General features: G+C 51.6%; 2 protein-coding genes across 17 annotated transcripts in view; one reads left to right on the top strand and one right to left on the bottom strand.

Annotated features, from left to right (window-relative positions):
- The window catches only part of LOC132023423 (NADH-cytochrome b5 reductase 2), a 15,847-nt gene extending 9,668 nt beyond the window's left edge, over positions 1-6,179 (top strand). For all 5 annotated transcript variants that reach the window (XM_059409087.1, XM_059409059.1, XM_059409077.1 and 2 more), the window contains exons 6-9: positions 437-520; positions 1,227-1,312; positions 2,468-2,567; positions 3,428-6,179. In XM_059409087.1, the coding sequence (XP_059265070.1) occupies positions 437-520; positions 1,227-1,312; positions 2,468-2,567; positions 3,428-3,600 (443 nt within the window). In that variant the 3' untranslated portion in view covers positions 3,601-6,179. The remainder of the gene's footprint in view (positions 1-436; positions 521-1,226; positions 1,313-2,467; positions 2,568-3,427) is intronic.
- Positions 6,180-6,500: 321 nt separating this feature from the next.
- PPFIBP2 (PPFIA binding protein 2) overlaps positions 6,501-19,694 on the bottom strand; it is a 153,201-nt gene continuing 140,007 nt past the window's right edge. For 10 of the 12 annotated variants that reach the window (XM_059408978.1, XM_059408943.1, XM_059408969.1 and 7 more), the window contains 9 exons: positions 14,762-14,912; positions 14,337-14,448; positions 14,011-14,099; positions 13,584-13,706; positions 12,259-12,384; positions 11,373-11,561; positions 10,094-10,270; positions 7,896-7,961; positions 6,619-6,709 (listed from right to left, as the gene is read on the bottom strand). In XM_059408978.1, coding sequence (XP_059264961.1) covers positions 6,638-6,709; positions 7,896-7,961; positions 10,094-10,270; positions 11,373-11,561; positions 12,259-12,384; positions 13,584-13,706; positions 14,011-14,099; positions 14,337-14,448; positions 14,762-14,912 — 1,105 coding nt within the window. In that variant the 3' untranslated portion in view covers positions 6,619-6,637. Of the gene's footprint in view, positions 6,710-7,895; positions 7,962-10,093; positions 10,271-11,372; positions 11,562-12,258; positions 12,385-13,583; positions 13,707-14,010; positions 14,100-14,336; positions 14,449-14,761; positions 14,913-19,694 lie in introns of all 12 variants that reach the window. The other 2 variants (XM_059408926.1, XM_059409023.1) reach the window with 2 other exon arrangements.

Here is a 19,694-nt window from a genome sequence, read left to right on the forward strand (position 1 = left end):
TGGCTGTCTGGGTGGATGGCTGTCTGGGTGGATGGCTGTCTGGGTGGATGGCTGTCTGGGTGGATGGCTGGCTCGGTGGATGGCTGGCTCGGTGGATGGCTGGCTGGCAGCCGCTCTCGTCCTTACCAGGTACTCCTCACTACCTTGTTTGTTCAGGCTGTGGCTGAGAGTGCTCTGAGATGCTCCATTTAACTCCACGGCACCTCCCTCCCCCCTCAGAAGAAAAGGTCCAGCGAGTCCTTGGCTTGGTTTCCACTTTGTGCATCTAGACCCTGGGGCTGGTGGAGGGGGCCGCCCTGACCCGCTTCTCTGGTTGCGAACAGTGTGGCCCCTTCCTTGGGTGGCCTTGCCTCCTGGGAGTCCCGAGGAAAGCCCGTGATCTCTTACAAGCTCTCAGGCAAGAGCTGCAGAAGTCAGAGTGGTCCTCTGTTTCTAGGGCACTTTTCAATCAAGGCATACAAAACAAGTGAGCCTGAAAAGAAGCTGGTCAGTCACCTGGGAATGATCGCTGGGGGCACAGGTGAGTGGCTTCTGGGGCTTCATCCACGGGGTGGGGGGGCCCCGAGATGCTTCTCACTTTGGAGTCATCTGACCTAGAGGAGAACCTACTGCTGTTTTAGATGGGAGTGCAGGATTGATGACAGGCCTGGAAATGGACCCCGTGTGCCCTCCTCCCCTGACCCAACATGCTAGCGAACATGGAAGAGTCTAGAGACTGAGCTGAGCAGGTCCACACATGGTCTCCCCAAGGGCTCCAGGATCCAGATCAAGCCCAGTTCTCCCCATCTTTTGAAAATGAATGTCTGGAAGAAGAGAACAGATGTGTAAGGACACCTCCAATGTGCCAGGCACCAACACAGGTGCTTGTAAAATGATCACACTTAACTTGTCATTCTGTTGTCCACATGGGGACATCGAAAAGCTCAGACACACCCTGCTCAGAGAGCAAGTCGTGGTGGGGGGGAGCTGGGTGGGAAATCAGACAGTTCAGAGCCAGGGCTGCTCCTGTGTTGCCCCATGAACATGAGAAAGGGCTTTCGATTTATTGTTGCTTTAGAAGGGAAAACTGAAATGAAGGGTGGTTTTCCACTTTGAATTTGGGGGCAGGCATGAGAAAAGTAGGCCTGGGGCTGAGGCAGACCGCTGAGGGGGCCACAGACCAGGGGTCGTGGGGATCGGAGAGGGACGGAGCGCCACTAGCTGTGTCCCACCTTCCCCTGTCCCAGGGATTACACCCATGCTGCAGCTCATTCGCCACATCACCAAGAACCCCAGCGACAGGACCAGGATGTCCCTCATTTTTGCTAACCAGGTCAGTTCTGCTGAGTCGGCCTTAGGCTTGAAGGGGTAGGAAGCATGTTTGCTGAATGGGGTGTCTGCCTTCATGCCTCCCGGACTGAACTCTCGCTGCCTCTGCTGCAGGAGGAGCACATGCTCAGCCGAGGGGGGCGGGTGGCGGGGGGGCATTGCCCAAGCAGCGAAGTCCAGGCCTGGTTTTCCACTTGCTTCTGTTTTTATTTCTGCCTACCCAGCCTTGTTTTGAACTAAGCTTTCCTTCTTTCATATGTAATTCTCTTTTTCTGAGTATAAAGTCTTAGGTGCCCTCAGTAGAAATTTCAGAAAATACAGAAGTTTATAAATACTTCTTTTCTTTCTTCTGTACATGCCGTGTATTTGCAATTACATTTATATACTTTTTCTTTGCTCAACATTACCACATGAGCATTTTCTTCTCATCAAATTTATTTATAAATATTTTCATCAGTCTCTATCAAGTTGTACTATAATTTACTGTACTTTCTGCATTCAGATTGTTTTGTTTTCACAGTTGTAAAGGATGAAATGAATGATAATCCTAGGCTTGATGCCTTTTAGATTATTTTCTTAAATAGGATCCCAGAAGTAGAATTTCTGGCACAAAAATCATGAAGAGTTTTAAGATCAAGGTCCTCTCTGGGTACTTCTGAGCTTATGACGAGTTCCTTTTGGCTTTGGCTCCCTTTCCCCAAATGAAGCCCCAGACCTTGCTTTCCCCGACTTTAGCTCTCCGGTGCTTTTACCTCATACATTACTGCCTTCACCCCTTGCTCTCCCTGCACAAGACCCTGAGCCCACACTCAGCTCCTTCCAGCTGGGTTAGCCCTGCCTGGTGCTCGGTGTGGATAGGGGCAGGATGGTGGGCTGGGGCCTCTGAGTGAGGCCATCCTGCAGGGACTCTGGGTGGCCTTCCAGCTGGAGGGCAGTCACCACCTCTGCGGGAGCCTCCCCTGTCCTCCGCCCACAAGAGGGAGGACTAGTAGTGTGGGAGCTGAAGCAGAACCTTTGTTTGCCCCAGGAGCCGGTGCGAGAGCACTCCTGCCTGAGCCGGGGGAACAGCTCAGGAAGAAATGTGCTGACCCGTGCGCTCAGGGTGGGGACCAAGCAGGACATTCCTGGAGGGGCTTTGCTCATGTTGCTTCTTTTCTAGACAGAGGAGGATATCTTGGTGAGAAAGGAGCTTGAAGAAGTTGCCAGAACACACCCGGAGCAATTCGACCTATGGTACACCCTGGACAGGCCTCCTGTTGGTACGATCCCCATGGTCCCCCTGGGGGTTAGCTCCAACCCTTGACCCACCTCAGGAACTAGTCCGAGTTTGTTTGCTTTGTAGAACTGTGCTTGGGAGCTGAGACCTTCAGCTCTGTCCCTGCATGGGAAGAGGAGGAACTTGGGGGAGAGAGGACCAGGGACGGCTTGCTTTTAAGAGCTGTCAAGGGCAGGTGTCTGATATCTTAGCAGCAGTCCATAAGCACACTGACCTCAGGAGGGACTCTGAGGGACACCCAATCACTGGGTCACCCTGAGCACCCACCCCACACTACACTTGACACAGCATCCTGCAGGCCTCACACACGTGGCCATGGACCCCTTGTCCCCCTTACCACCCAAACTCTCCCAGATAGCAGTCATCACATGGCGAGCCCCAAGCGGCTACGGCAACCCTGGCCAGCACCCAGCCACCGCCTGCATCCTGCCTCTTCATGCTGCCTCTCCTACAGCACCCGGCAGTGCCCACCTTGTCATGTAGCTCACTGCCCAGCAGAGGGCGTCCCCCAACAGGACCACAAACCCCAGACCTGCTCCACCCTACCCAGCCCTGGCTCCCTGTTGTGTTCTCCATCCCTGCCCCTGCTTGCGCATCAGCTGGTAGCTGGGGGACTCAGAGTCCCAGCAGTGAGCCTGGGATCCCGGGTCAATACTGAAGGCAGCTTCCTGGGTCCCCCATGTCCTTGACCTTCTGGCCTCTTTGTAGGAAACAGCAAGAGCAGATTTCTAAGCCTTGGAGAGCAGCCTTGCCTCCCTCTTTGATGGGGGGTTGCAGTAGGAGGCTTGGCGTCTGGGGATCCACCCAGCAGCCTCACAGCTTTTTTCTCCTGCTTAATCTCAGGCTGGAAGTACAGCTCAGGCTACATCACTGCCAACATGATCAAGGAGCACCTCCCTCCTCCTGGGCAGTCCACGCTCATCCTGGTGTGTGGCCCGCTGCCCCTGATCCAGACAGCTGCTCACCCTAACCTGGAGAAACTGGGTTATACCAAGGATATGATTTTCACTTACTAATACCTCCCTTGCTTCTAGCACATTTGCCTGTTCCCTTTCATCTGTTTCAGAGTGAGTTCTGCCTCACCACATTAAACTGGGATGTGTTTACAAGTGTCTTGTTATGCATCCTTGGGCACATGGCTCCTTGTTCTGCTATGGGCCTAAGATGGGTTCAAGGGGCTGGAGGCAGACTGGTTTCTGAGGCCTCCTGGTTTGGGAGGCTCAAGGGAATTCTGTTGCATCCCTGCCCCATAGTTTAATAAAAGAAACTTCAAGATGAAGCAGATAGCTCAGGAAATGGGGCTCTGTGGGGGCCTGCTAGACCAGCCCTCCATGTGAACGGTCTTCTGGATGTCCAAGGGAGGTCAGAACTGGCAGAAGTACCGGGGCAGAATTCCGGAAGAATCCAAGTGGGTTCATATAAACTCCCCAGTAATCTCTTGAACTTCCCTCTCCAGAGTGTTCTGTTTTTAAAGGTCAGATGGACTAGAAGGCCACTCTTCCTTCCTGTAGGAAGACGCCTGAAGTGGAAACGGTGTTAAAAAGCATGAGGGCAGCTGCAGATCCACTGGGGTAGGCGGGCTCCAGCCATGCTAGGCTCCCTGTGCTTTGCACAGCAGATGGAGGCAAGGGCCCTGGTTTTCTCTGCGTTGTGTAAATGCCAGGCCACATTCTGGTGTGGCAGGCTGGGGTTGTTTAGCACAGTAGCTGCTGAATGTGCAGACGGGCTGAGCTTCCAGGAGGTACTCCTGAACTCCTTCCCACTGCTCCCCACAAGTGATGCAAGCGAACACCCAGCCTTGGCTGTCCACGGCCTGGCTGACGTGCTGCTCTGATACCTGGGGCTGGGTAGAACCCGTCCTGCACTTCAGTTCACATCATTCTTGTAACAAGCCAGAGATTCCGCGGGGATTTTGTTCTCTTGAGTTATGGATGAGGAGAGTGAGGCTCTTAGACAAAGTTATTATCCTCAGGTCCTTTCAACAGGAGGCAGGGAAGCTGGGCCTGAGACCTGGGTGCTTAATTCCAAGTTCTTCCCTTTCTGCAAAAAACTGGCATCGTAGCATTGTTGCTGCAACGAGTGACACTGGGGGTGTGTGTGTGTCTGTGTGTGAGGGGTACAGGAGAGGGTAAGACAGCTCTAGAGAACTCACCAAAGTGCAGCTGTGCCCTGCCTAGGGATGGTCTCACAGGGGGCAGGTAGGGGTGTAGTGGGTGGGGGGCTGAGGGGGAAGAAGCTAAGAGCCTTCACCCATGTGTGTGTTCAGTACACCCTCAGTGGATTCCCACTTGGAGAAGATACTCCGATGGGCGCAGTATGAGTAGTACGAGCTCACTCTGTACTTCTCTCTAACACAAATCTTACCAGCCCTTTCCCCTCTGGCACACTCAGGGAACTGGATTCATCTCAGAAATCCAAGTAGCACCGCCTTTCCCATCTGCTACTCCAGCCCTCTATTTAAAAGGACAACTAGTTTCTATCAGAGCAGCTGTACCTTTCAGCACACCCGCGTTTGAAAGAGGTGTCCCCCCCACCCCCACTAGACCATCAGCACCCTCAGACAAGCACCTTGACATTCATACCTAGATCCCCAGCCCTTCTCAGCCTGGCCTGGAACATGCTTAACCCACACGTACAAAGGGGCGAGTGGATGGAGCACGGCGTCACGGCACGCGTGGAGTCCCCAAGTGGTGTGGGGTCTGGGGCTGGCTCTTGCTCCAGTCTGTACGGGAGAGTGCTCGGAGCATTTGTGCTGAGCGTGGCTATGCAAAGGGAGAAAGACACACAACAGGGGGAGCCAGGAGGGCTCTGGCTCAAGGATTGACAGCACAGTGGGATGCAGGAAATGCCGGTGCATCAGTGAAGGCTTCCTGAAGGAAGCAGTGGCTTGCTGGCTCTGAGCTCAGCCTTGTGAAGGGGACCAGGGGAAAACGACATCTCACAGCGAGGGAAAGGCAATGGCGCAGGCTACAGAGTGAGTTTGTGAGGCTGAAGATACAGAAGGGATGTGAGGGCTGGCTAAGGCGTTTGAACTCCTCTTGATTCTGGAACTCAGGAGTTCTTAGCAGAAAGGTAACGGGATGAACACAGTGCTTTAGGAAGGCTACTCTGGGACAGGGGAGAGAACTTCTGGAGAGGACCAACTGGGGAGGAGGTGGACCAAGAGGAGACCAGCTTTGGAAAGCAGAGAGGAGGCCTGAGCTGCCACAGAGAGGAAGAGTATGGCTGGGGGCACATGGGGCCTCTCCCCCAGGGGGAGAGGGAACAGGCTGTGTGGGGAGATGGCCAGAGCCAGTGGAAACGTTTGGGGTGTGCCAGGACCATCCACTAGGGGGAGCTGTTTGATCAGACACCAGTACTTGGGGGGCCTGCGCTTGCTGGTCAGCTAAGGTGAGGGTGCCCCTGTGGGTGTGCGTGATGCAGACACCTCTGCTCAGACCTGAGGCAGCCCAGCAGCACTGACAACCTGACACCCTGTTGCAGAGGAGGGTTTGACGAGGGCAGTCAGGGCCGCCATGGGAGGAGTCCCACTGTTCCTTCCCGGTGCTCACCTGGCCCTGTAAAGGAAGTACCCCCACCCCCACCCCCCACCATGTGGAAGCAGCCAGGGGGGACTCCCTGTCAATTCAGCCAGCTCAGCCACTACAGGACAGTCAGAATATTTTTTCCAGAATTTTCTTCCAGCAGAGCTTTTATGAACTCCTTGCCTTTCCCCTTTGGTGTTAAGAACCTCCCAAAAGTCACCAGGAAGAGCATGAGCCATTGAGTTTGTGCTGACATCTCACCGCCCTCCCCACAGAAGTGGGGTGCAGTCCACATATAAAAGTACAAAAGGTATAAAAGCTACAGTGAAGAGCACAGCACGGTTGAAGACACAGCCCCCCCCCCCCCCCCGGACATCCGTTCACTGCTCTGCTCACTCCTGTCGGTACGCACGTCCCAGGTGTCCTGCTAGCCTGGCTGGGCTTTGCAGGTGGCCATGCCAGCTCCCCCTTGACGCAAAGACTTGAGACCCCCACGCATGCCTCTCTGGGCTCTTGGCCACGAAGAACGTCATCTCCAGTCCTCAGAGCTGGGAGCGGCCAGGCAAGAGTCGTTCAGTAGCTGGTCCTGGCTCAGCAAAGTCTGAAAGGACATAGCCCAAGGGGCAGTTGAATAGGGTTTTGGTCAAGGCTGCCCTGTGGCAGCTGCATGGGAAGCAATGGGACATTGGTGGTCCTGACACTGGCACTCTCTAAGTTCACGGGGTTCCAGGGACCCCACAGAACAGGCTGTACTACTGCTTAGTGAAGGTGAAGCTACTGTTTCAAGACCTCCCAAGGCCTATTAATGCTGATGAGGGCAAGGTTGGGTGCATTCACTGTGTGGGCCAAGGGGAAAAAATAAAAGAATAAAAATGATCCCATTTCAACCCAGGGAGTCCACCCTCCCTCCATTTCCATGTTGTCCTTGGATATGACCTTGGATATGACCTGTGTCCCTCAACAGATCAGTGAGGAAAGGACAGTGAGGGGGGCCTCAACATGGACAGATGCCACAGCCAGTGGGCTCAGTGATGGGACCATCCAGAAGTAACGGGAACTGGAAGGTACAAGGCCTCCACACTGCAAATCTCTGTGGCTGGTCTTTTACTGCCAGTTCTCACCTGCCTCTAAGTGCCCCGCTTCACAGGTAACTAAGCTGGGGCTCGGAAAGGGAATGACTCTTCTGGAGTCCCAGAATTAGTAAGAGGCAGAGCAGCACTTTGAACCAGACTGGCCTTACTCCAAAGTGGCTTCTTTCTCTGACACCATTCTGTCCCTTCATGATACAGTCTGTCCCCATGAGGATGACAGGATGTGTCCACATGCCCACGATATCCGTGAAGTCAGAGGCATGGCATGAAATGCGTGTGTCTCACGGACAGAGAGTGCATGCAATGCCCACCAAGTCAGAGAGGAAGCCCGGGCATCGGGCTGAGGAAGCAGGTGACGCAGAACTGCTAAGCATCTTGGTTCTCAGATGAACTCACCAGTTCTGAGCCTGGGAAGAGGACTGAGACCTGGCATGCTTTAGCTGATTTCGGCTCAAGGCCCGTGACCCTCCTTAGGGCCCCTCGCAGCTCAAGGCCCAGCAGCAGGCTAGCTCTGGCTCCAGCTCCGGCCACAGTGCTCAGCACCACCCTTCGAATCCCTAGCAGAGGCTAGGACACAGACTTGGGATTGGGTGTGTGTATGTAGGGGGGTTGTCTCAGGCCATGGGTATCACAGTGTCAGACTCGTGGGGCCACACTGGCACCTGGCCTACTGTGGAGAGAAGGTCAGAATCCTACCGTGAGGCGGTGAATGTCTTGGGAGAGGAGCCCTATCTGCGTCACAGCGCCTTCCGAAGGGGCCATCTGTAAAACGGGCAGCAGCCTGGTCAGCACACGTGGACAGAGTCCGCTTGTGATCACAGGGACGGCATGCAAGTCCTGTCCTGGGGGAGTGGGCAAGGAGGGGGCCCAGGCCCTGAGGAGTGACAGCTGGGCAGGGCACATGCTGTCTGTGTCCCTGGGAAGGCCAGAGCTTCCAGTATCCCACGCAGCCATGTGCACACTCTCCCAAGGACTGTCCTGACACCAACACTGAGGGTGCAAGGGACACGGGACATGGGCACCCACACATGCTCAGGGCTCCAGCTAGTTCTAGGAGCAGAAAGCAGCAGGGATGAAGGCCTCAGCATGCTGAATAAACCAACAATTTCCAGGGACGACAGGGCCCCATGTGCCAATGCCCCAGTGGAGGTTATGGGCATCCTTGGGAAGCTGCCGGGAGCCTCCCTCTTCCTTGCCTCCCCTCCTACCCTCAGATAATGCCGGTCTTCTCCCTCTTCCCTAAGCCCATGTAGACATTCTAGCTTTAGAAGCATCCTCTGAGGGCTTCAGATATCATCCCACATTTTCCAGGTGTGAAAAACAGGTCCACAAAGGGACACAGGCCTTGCTTAGGGCTACACAGAAATGCAGTGATACTAATTCCATGCAGGGTTTGAAAACAGGTGCATGCAGAGACACTCTCTCCAGGACACTCCAGGAAATCAGGGACAAAGCCAGCTCAATGACAGCCACGTCCTGCGACCAGCCCTGAAGAGCACCTGCTGTTCAGTGTCCCAGGTACTGGGATCAAGTACCAGCCATGCCAACTAGAGACCTTATCCTGTTCTCACTGGCTGACTTCAGGGGGGCTCAGGAGGTCATGGTCTGGGGTTACCAGCTGTCCCTGGGGCTGCTGGTAGTTTAAGAAGCAAATCAGAGCACTGCCGGCATCTGGGACAGAATCAGAGTCCTGAAGGAGGCCAGCAAGTCCTGCTCCTACCTGCCAAACGGTTACGAGGCAGCTAATACCCTGCAGATGAGGCCCGGGGGACCCAGCAGGCCAAACCCTGCCCCGGGGAAACCGGAATCTCAGAGCAGGAACCCAGACTGGCAAGATATGTCCAGACAAGGCCCATCTGGAAGAGCCATCATCAGCTAGCCAGCCTCTAAATCAGGAGGCAGGACTGTTCCCGTTCTGCCAACAGACCAGCCCCCACGACGGTTACAGGCCCAGCCAGGTCAACAGCAGAGAGGCTGACAAACCACAGAGAAGAACAGAGGTGATTTCCACGGGGCCGTTTTCTTGCACTCTAGGAGGTTCACGCCGCTGAAACGGAAACTGACTCTGGGGTCTGCATGACAGATGTGACCGACAGTCACTGAGCACCAGGTTCCCCACGGCTTCACCGAGGGAGGTGGAGCCTGAAATGAAGAGGCCCCACACCTCCTCTAGAGGACATGGGGGTCCCTCCGTGGTCAGCCCCTTGTCCACGACACCTGGCAGATGCCAAGCGGGCCCCTGGCCAAGGACTGGCTCAGGGCCACCCGCTGTCACAGGACTCCATCTCCAGCTTTGCCCAGCTCTCTTCCCCACCCAGTGAGGTTAAAGATATGCAGTGCTATTGGCTTTCTACATAAATACTGTCTTTATTACCAGAAAGAAGCGACCACCCATGGGGGTAAGGCACAACACAGGGATGCTAGTCACTGCCGCCCCTGGGGTCTCAGCCAAGACTCTGTGGCCACAGGCCTAAGGCACTTGACACTGCCCCCCAATGGAAGCCCAGCAGAGGGGCCCAAGAGCCGAGTCTTTGGGGATCATCCGTAGTCTCTGGACCCACGTCCAGGGTCATGTGTTTCCACCAGTGCTGAAGATGGCCACTAAGAGTTACTACAAATGTACAAGCATCCTTGCGTCTTTCCTCCCGAGTCCATTTTGGCAAGAGTCCCCAAAACCTGGCCCCTTAGCAAAAGTGCCACTCCATTACCCTGGCCACCCCCCAGAGTTCTGAGACACACTGGCCGGGGGCACACAGCAGCCGGAATGTTCTCTGTGAGGCATGCACAGGGCGGGGGGTGAGGCGCAGCTCTGTGGGAACACACGCGATGTTACGGTGAAGCTCTCAGGGTGCACAGACAGGATGGTAACAAGGCCATCAGCGAATCTGTCCCACCTGGTCCAGCCCATCCAGTTCAGGGCCATCGAGGGGGCTGAGGCCCTGGTAGCCACTGTAGGCCCTCTGACTGTCACCAGCACCGTCAGTGGGCTCCATGGGGCAAATGTAGTCCGTCGACTCATCGAATTTCTTTTTTCTTATGTTGCCAAAATGCGAAAATCCTAGTTTCCTTGGCTAAAACACAATAAATGCATGATTAGGAGAAGGGGATTATCAAGTCAGGGTGCAGACAGGACTCATAAGGAGGAAAGGAAGAAGCTAAACAACTGCTGGAAAAATTCTTAGATAACTGCTGGAAAAATTCTCAACAAAGCAGAGCTCCTCTCTAGGGAGAGGCCGATAGGTAAATAATCTTGAGCAAGGAGAGAGAATCTTGCTCCTCTCCAAGACTGTGTGACTTGAGAGACTCAAGTCCTGCTGGCCCACGAGTGACCTTCTACCTTCCCCAGGGGGAACTGGAGGAACTGCCTCACACAGAGGCGGCCTCTATGGCCTGCAGTGCCTCGTGCCCCGGGAGGCCGCACTGGACAGCCCTAGGCAGCCCCTCCTGCTTGTTCTAGCTTCCTGCGGCACCTTATCTGATGGTCTCCCCCAGACGCACGTGTGGCCCTGCTCCCTTGGAGACGGCAGTCCGTGCATGAACTGTAGCTAGACCCAGGCATCACCATGCTGCTGGGGACATGCCCTCCAGAGGTGTGGGCCTGCAGTCTGAGGAGGACATGATCTGAGGACAGTGTGGTTCAGGCAGTTTCTCATAGGCTCTGTGGGATTCAGAGAGCCCCAGGGTGTGCTGCTGGTGCTTGTATGACCTTGGGACCCCTGGACAGCTGTGTACTGGCCACGTTCCCAACACAAGGCCATCGGAGCACTGTGCTGGCAGGACAGTTCTGAGGAAGACACCTCCCTGCCCACCCTGGCCATGACACTGGCCCAGAGATGAGCCTGACTGAACAGAACACAGAATCATGAACTCATCTGCTTGAAAGATGAGTCAAGGCATCCCTGGGATTGAGGACAAGCACTAGCTAGTTGAGAGCAGATGCTTCCTGGACATGGTGTGTGTGCACAGAAAACTCTACTCTCTTCCTTGGACTCGGGTACAGCAGGAACTGAACAAACGAAACAGACGAGGAGACCAAAGCTCAGAGGACAGGACCTGAGAGAGCCTCCTCATCCATGTGCCCCAGGACCCTGCCAGTTTGGCTCCGGGCACCCAGCCCACTGCAGTACAAGACAAGTGCTAGAAGGCAGGCCCCTCAAGGACCCAGCAACTCACCCGGACTTTGGCTGTGGTGGTCAGTGGGGTGTATGCTGGTGAGGCCATTTTCTCTCGTTTTTCCTGCTCAGCCTCGGGACCAATCAGGGCATTGAATTTGGTGGTCAGGTGGCGTCTGAGGAGTGTCTTTTGTGGTGGAATATTGAGAAGCATAGCCAGGGTGTCTCCAGTGAAGCGTGGCTCCAGGATCTAAGAAACAAACACAGACAGAGCCACCCAGCGATGACTATAGATGGCTCTAGGAGAGGACATGGAGAAACAGGCTTTCATGGGCCAGGGGGTATCTCCAGAGAGGGGCTGGAGCTCATCCGCTCATCCTGTATGCCGCTCCCCTCGGCTTGCCTGGCACAGGGCCTGGCTCGGAGAAGGCACTAACATACTGGGTGGCGGACAGCCTCATTTTCACAGACCAGGAGAGCGCAGTTGCTTCTTGGATAAGCCTGTCTCCCTGGGTCCGCTCTGCTCTGGAGGACGTCCAAACCACCCCTCCTTCGTTGCCCCACTGACTTTACCACTTGACAGATCTGAGGAACAATCATGACCATATTGCGGCAAGCAGGAAGTTACGCTGAGGTGGCCAACCCCTCACTCCCCAGCCACTGTGTTCTTCCAGGAGCAGGTGGAGAGCTCTGTTAAGGCCTAACTGATGCAACCCACTTGTCCTGGATCCCTCTGGATCTGGTGCTCCAGAAGTCCCTTCCAGAAACCATCTTGTTTCCATGAAGTATATTCATTACCAACTGCAAATTATCAAATATTCTGAGATTTCAACTGATGCAAGGGCTATCAATATTTTTACCAGGATTTATGTCTAGCCATGAACCAACTGGGTTCTGACTACCCCAGTTTATATGACGCAGGTGGGCTAGTCTAAAGAGCCACTCACGATGAGGCCTCCATGGACACCACTCCCACGAAGGTTGGGTGCGTACTCTGCCAGGTCCACGGATCGCAACCACTCCATCACCCTGTGGTTGGACCACTGCACAACTTCTGAAGGAGAAAGGTTACTCTGCAAGAGGGAGAGGAAGAAAGTTAGGTCTAACAGACCCTATCTGTGGCCCCCTGTGGGACTAGCCCCTGTGAACAAGCCTGCCTCAGATGCCTGACCAGAAGACAGCCCTCATGCCCACAGAACTAGGCAGCTAGCCCAGCAACCAGAGAGCCTTCCTGGTTTCCAAGAGAGAGAGTTCTCACAGAGTCTTGCAAGATCTTCCACACTGAAATCTCTGATTCCAGGGGGTGTCTGGGGCACCATTAAGCAGCAGCAGTGTGACTCCCTAATTCTCTGGTTGGGACTGGTCAATGAAGGCACAGAGTCATTCATTCAGTGACTCAACAGAACTTGAAAGAGGACTATCATTTACGAGTCACGTGTTTTACAGACAAAAGATCTCCTGGGAGCAGCCAAATGTTTTAAGACACTTAGACCCAAGTGGCATCTTGGGCTTCAAAATGCTCAGCACTGTGCCTGACACACAGAAGGCATTCAAAACTTATTTGCTGAATAGGGAAAACATGAGACGGAAGGCGGAGGTAGGAGTTTTTGATCCCTCAGGAAGAGGAGTTACTCTTACAGCACGGGTACACTCAGTTCCCAAGAGTACAGGAGATGGGGTGTGATGGACAAGCCTTTAGCTTTGGGGCGCAACAAGAGCTCTGCAGCCAGCAGGACATGACCAGGCACTTCTCCACGAAGTGAGCTGCAGTGTTTATGCAGGCTCACTCTTTTCTAGCAAAACCTGCTCACCATCCCCTGTGCACCTGGGGCTAGAGGTCAGCTAAGTGTGTAGCTACAAGTAGGGAGATTGGAAATGTCGGTTCCTGAGGGGCTCTTCTCCCCTCTGTCCACTTTGACCCCATCTTCCCATTATGCTTTCCCCTCCTCCTTTGCACCACCTGCTCATCATCTTTGGTCACTGTGATGGCTTTAAAGACTTGTTGCTACCACTTCTGGCCCCGAACACGGGTCTCCCTGAGTGCGGTGGGAACTTAGAGGCCCAGTGTTTGTTGTGGGGCACAAAATGCAGGCAACAGGGGGTGTCTGGGGCACCATTAAGCAGCAGCAAGAGAAAGAATCCCAAGCAACCTGGTTCAGAATGCAGCCATGTTGTTCTGAGGTCATTCTTGTTTTGTCACACCTAACCATGCAGGTATCCGAACACAGGGCTACCAGGCTAGGTCCCCGGATAGGTATGATCCTGTCCTCACCTCGTCAGCTGGCCGCCGGTGCAGGCAGTGGGGATTGAACTTGTTGACGTGAAGCACATGAATGGCACATTTGATGCTGAGATGATGCAGTTGGCTGGTGACTTTTAGGAAGAGGAGATCATTCTGGAACAGAAAAGTTTTGGTTGATAAGCCAGAGTTTCCAAGGTGACCGAGACCCTTCAGATTCCTTCTCAGACCACACACAGACAAGTCTACCGCATCTTAGAAAGTGCACAATGGACATCCCAGCAGCTTCTCTTAGCTCAATGGTTGTGCTACCCTGGACCTCTTGTGTGACCAACAATACTGTTTAAAGACCTTAAGAGAAGAGGGATGAGGTGAAAGCAAGTTTAGAATAAGCACCAGGGGGATACCTGGGTTGAGTGCTCACATAGACCATGGAAACCATGAAAGGGAAAATCCTCACCACAGTTAGGTACTGTAGCATTCGCCCATCGACTCTGGACTCATGGAACTGGTCTTTGTATTGTGGTAAGCCAATATCGTCAAGCCAACCTACAGAAACCAGAAGAAACAGGTGTGCTCGGGCTTATAAGAATGGGAGACTGCAAATGCAGGTAAAAAGTAATGGACGATCATCTTGCAGGTCCATCTGGCTTCCCCGTAAGGAACTCACTCCCCTGTGTGCCTTTCCCAAGGACGGCCAGCTCTGGAGGCACACATTCCCAGCAGAGGCTGTTTTCCCTCGGGAGCTGCCAGGGACATGCATGCATGCACACTGCCCATCCTTACGTGTCACCCAGATGTGGTCCAGCAGGGCCGACTTCTCCTCCTGCTTGGTGTTGATGGCTTTCACGGCCAAAATCAGCTTCTTCCTGTGCAGAGGCTGCTTAATCCCCAACTCCTGAAATTGAAAGACACAGACAGATGTGAACTTCTGGCTGGCAGCTTGGCCCTCAGAGGGCGCCATGTCTGGGAAGAGATAGTCCCCCAGGCAGATGGGGGTGTGTGTGGCAGCAGATACAGGCACAGTGCCCTACAATCGACATGCAGTCACAGAGGACATCTCGGCCTCCTCCTCTGCCCCCCACCGTGTGTGTGTGTGTGTGTGTGTGTGTGTGTGTGTGTAAGGGCAGGAAGGAAGAGTGGGGGCCTCACCGCCCCAGATACTGGTTTGAGGACAAAGGGGAACCTCCTTCCCAGGGCTCAGCTCTTACCTTTTCCATGTCCTGAGGGGTAGCTGACAGTAATGTGTGGCCAGAAGTCACCCACTGCCGGGCGAAGATCACGTACTGGCCCAGGCCGAAGTCCTCCAGCCAGGCGCACACGCGCTCCGTGCTCCATTGGGCAAAGGGGGCGCCGGCGTCACTGGGGGGCAAGAGAATAGCAGGGCCCTGTTAGCGGGAGAGCCTGAGGCTGTATCTGAGCACAGCAGAGCCTCAGAAAAAAGGCAACTGTGTTTTAAATAATCCCAATCATGGGATTGAGCTGCACGAAATTCCATGTCAACACTCATCTATAGTGGACTCCAGAGTTTCCTGTGGTAACACCTGGTGTGAGCTTCGAGTCTGCAGGGACTGTGAGCACGAGCCAGGCGTACGGTCCTCAGGAGGCCGTGTATGTGGGTCATCCGTCCACTGACGAGGCACACAAGCCACAAGCCCAGAATTGTGCCCCGTTATGAGGGTAATCAGATTTTTATGGGCCAACACTGTCTTTAGGGAAATGCTTAGAAAACTAGGAAAAGGGGGTTAGTTCTCTAACATTTAAAAAAAATAAAACTCTTCTAAACAGCTAACGCCTTATTAATGAGACACTAGAAACATTCACTTTAAAGTCAATAAAGAGTATTTTTGATCAGGACTAAGAACACGGGTCTGAGAGTGCAGCCAGTTTAAGAAGGGAGAAGAAGGATAGAAGGTAAAAGTAAAAGACAGCCACTCTTTTCAGATGATGGGCCTGCTGCCCCACTTGGAGAACCCAAATGAGCCCAGTAAGGGGGCTCCTTATAAAACACGCAAGTCATATTTATATGACTTATAAAATCAGTAGCACATATACTAACATTTTTGTTGAAAAATTTTAAAAATACGATTCATGGCAACCAGAATTATAAAATGTCTAGGAGCTGCTTTCTCAAACAATGCCCAAGTCATATGTATATGTGTGCGGGGATGGGAGCAGAACAGGGGGAGGTGGTGACGATTACCCTCAACTGAGCAACATCAAGTCATGAATAAATCAAGGGCTAGATCATGTTCCCAGACAGGATGACTGGCAATTACAAAGCCATCAGTTCTTAAAGACATCAATTTTTCATTTAAGTGTGAATATAACAGCACACTCGAAACCTCCATGGAGTCTGGGGTAGGGAAGGCTGGCAAAACAACTTTATGTTCACTTGAAGAATATGGCATGTAGAAAACTGTAAGGTTCCTTCCAACAGAGTACCCCTAACATGCTAGTTAAAAAATTATTTTTGGCGGGTGGGGGGGTGCCTTGGTGGCTCAGTGGGTTAAGCATCTACCTTCAGCTCAGGTCATGATCCCAGCGTCCTGGGATCAAGCCCTGCATCAGGTTCCCTGTTCAGTGGGGATTTTGTTTCTCCCTCCCTCTCTGACCCTCACACACACCGCCCCCTGCCCTGGCTTTTGCATACTCGCTCATTCTCTCACTCTCAAATAAATAAAATCTTTTTAAAAATTTGTTTGGGAATGCCTGGTTGAGTTGTTCTTAAGGTAAAAGAGTTAAAAGACCAGAACAACAAGAAAGCATGGTTCTAACACTGACCTCTACCTCTGAAACCAATCATACATTACATATTAATTAATTGCATTTAAACTAAAAAATAAGTGAATAAAATGTTAAGTGACTAGAATCGTAAAAATTAATTAAAAATTAAAAAAATTCAATATTAAAAAAAAAAAGAAAAGAAAAAGAAAGCATGATTCTAGGCATCCAGGGGTAAATGCTGGCCACTTGGAGTAATGAGATCCAGGTTCTGGGAGACCTAGAACTTGTAAAATTTGGAGGGACCGCTTTAAGAAAAGTACAAAATCTGAATACGGAATTAGGAACAAATAATTTAGCTAGAATGAGAAATCACAAAATATTACAAGTTTAATCACACTGAAAACCATCACAAACTCCAGAAATATCTTTGAGTTTGTTATCTTTGTCAATATATTCTATCAAGTTAAATCACAAAATTTTCAGCTTTTTCCAGTGTGTTTAATAAGATTCACTTTATATAAATAATAATCTAGGAACCTATTCACTATTTTTTTTTCCTATTCAGTATTTTTGTTTGGAATTTATCTTTTGCTTTTAATGAATTATTGCTTTTGGTCTGATCTGGAATTTTTTAATTTATTCTTTTTTTTTTTTTGAGACATTGGGGTTTTTTTTTTAATCATGCAATTAACATATGTGTATTATTAGTGTCAGAGGTAGAGTCCAGTGATTCATCTGTCGTCTGTAACACCCAGTGCTCATTACATCCCATGCCCTCTTTAATGTCCATCACCCAGTCACCCCCCATTTCCCCTCCAGCAACCTGTTTATCCTACAGTTAAAAGTCTCTTATTGTTTGTCTACTCTTTCGTTTTTAAGATTTATTTATCTGAGGGAGGAAGGGAGGGGGAGGGGGAGAGAGAGAGAGAGAGAGAGAGAATGAGAATGAGTTGGGGGGACAGAGGAAGAGGGAGAAGCAGACTCTCCACTAAGCAGAGAGCCCAATGCAGGGCTTGATCCCAGCACCCTGAGGTCATGACCTGAGCCAGAGGCAGGCACTTAACTGACTGTGTTACTCAGACACCCCAGTTTGTCTTAATGCCAGAACACTTTCAGTTTCAAATGTTCATTTTGTCACTTTTATTTCACATTCTATTAGCTTTTGATTTCATTCCATTTCTTACTTCTGGAAATTGGTAAAAATACATATTCAATATATCAGAGGGGTATTTCAATTCCAAATGAAAAATGTGTTTCTGAGATCATAATTTGAAAACCTCGCTCTTGTACACCTTTTCAAGAGTTCTAGAGCTCTAGTGTTCATCTTCGACAGAATTCCCATGTCCTTCTTTGTAAATGGTCTCCACCAGTGCTATTCCCACAGTGGCAGACCCTGCTTCTCCACCTGCCTGCCCCCGCTAGGTTCTCTCAGTTTTGGGGTCTCCCAGGGCTATCGCTGAACAGGCAACGAAGCAATTCAGAGAGGATAGAGAAGGTACCTTCCAGGCACAGCCAAACCACTTGCTTTACTGACATGTTCCAAAACATCTTCCCAAATTATGGTTAAAATGATGTAAGAGATTATCAGATGTGCCGTCCCCATGAACGAGGGACAGCACCTGGTGCATTTATAACTGTATACATGTCATCAGTCAGTGCACTTCTGACCAGAGAGAACTTCTGTTTTGACAAAGCATCCACGAGAAGCAAAGCCCTTGCCTGGGATTTTGGAGCCCTAATGACTGGGAAGTTTTCACAGAACAGCTTCTAGTTTTATACATTTGAAATGTTTCTTTTCTACCACCCCAGACTTCTGATAGCGAGAGCCAAAGGACACGTTCACACTGGGACGTGACTGCCAGCTCTGCATCTCTGTGTCAGAGCACTGGGCAGATGGGCACACTGGGAGTGATTTTTACAGAGGACAGCTAGGCAACCAAACATGAAGTGACCACACACCACGGATGCACACCCCAACAAATCCAAGCTAAATGGAAAGCCGGAACTCAACTCCCCCTTGGCAAGATCCCCCAAATGCCCACGGTGGTCCAGTATCAAGTTGACAGAAGGCAGTGTGTAGATGGTGGGAAGTCTGCAGTGAACAGTCAGCAGTCAAAAACTGCTTGGATTAAAATACCTGACTTGAAAAAGTTTTGCAAAACACATGGCTTTGTCGGCACATTGATGGGACTCTCTCCATATCCTACAAAACACTTGGGTGCAAGCAAAGGACCCTGAAGCTTAGACTTGCTCACATTGAGGGTACACCTGACGCCATGAATATGGAAAAAAGGCAGTAATGATGAGGGAGCAGGAGGCTGGCTGAGGACAAAGCAAGAGCTGGCGTCTTGCTCCCCTCCCCTTCCATCCGCTCCCCTCCATAGGTGTAGCATTCCTCAGGCACCCCTGACTGCCATAAAATGATAAATAGTTAACTTGCTAAGATCACAATCCTACAAGAAAGGAGTCTCCCTTGGTTTGCAAATGTCCTTGAGATTTACAAACAAAGAAGTTACCTTATCAATAGCCCAAATTCCAAAGACACAGAACTCAGTTTCTCAAGCCTAATGTCACCCTCCCCTCCATAAAAACCGAAGGAGGTGGAGGTAGAAGGAAAAGTAAATAAAGTTAAATTTCTTCTAAACCTAAATCTCATTAACAAGGATGCTTGATGGCAGGAATGTAACATTCCATCAGGAGACTCTCAATTGTCTTTACTTGATAGTAACTAAGCCTTCAATATCCTGATAGTATTCTTTGCCCCAATAGCCCTTCTGAATACCCCTTTGTCCTCACCTACCCAACTCCTGCGTATATAACCAACCACCCCTCACAACCCGGGGCAGCCGCATCTCTGCCTGCCCACGGGCCCTGTCCCCGTGCTCTAATAAAGGTTCTAGACCTTCATCAGTAAGAGAGTCTGACCAGAGCCCCTCATAAAGCTACAGTCCTGAAAGGCAGCAGACTCAGGGGGCCAGCTCAGGAATCATCACTGCATGGAGATGAGATCCAGCCATGGGATCGAGTCTGGCTAACTTCAACATTATCCGCTGCCGCTTTCTCTTGGAAAAACAAAAATACCTCTCACCACATACTGAAAGACCAAAAGAACCCCCCACCCCCCCGCTAGAAGTGCATTTTTATCCTGTTAACCAGCTAGTTTCGCTTCTGTACCAACGCTTGCTTTTTCGCCCACGTGGACTAACCAGCCAGTTCTGCTTCTGTAATGAGGGAGCAGGAGGCTGGCTGAGGACAAAGCAAAAGCTGGCGCCTTGCACCCCCCCCCCTTCATCCGCTCCCCTCCATAGGTGTAGCATTCCTCAGGCACCCCTGACTGCCATAAAATGATAAATAGTTAACTTGCTAAGATCACAATCCTACAAGACAGGATTCTCCCTTGGTTTGCAAATATCCTTA

The sequence above is a fragment of the Mustela nigripes genome, chromosome 1 (assembly GCF_022355385.1).
Source record: "Mustela nigripes isolate SB6536 chromosome 1, MUSNIG.SB6536, whole genome shotgun sequence".
Classification (NCBI taxonomy): Eukaryota; Metazoa; Chordata; class Mammalia; order Carnivora; family Mustelidae; genus Mustela; species Mustela nigripes.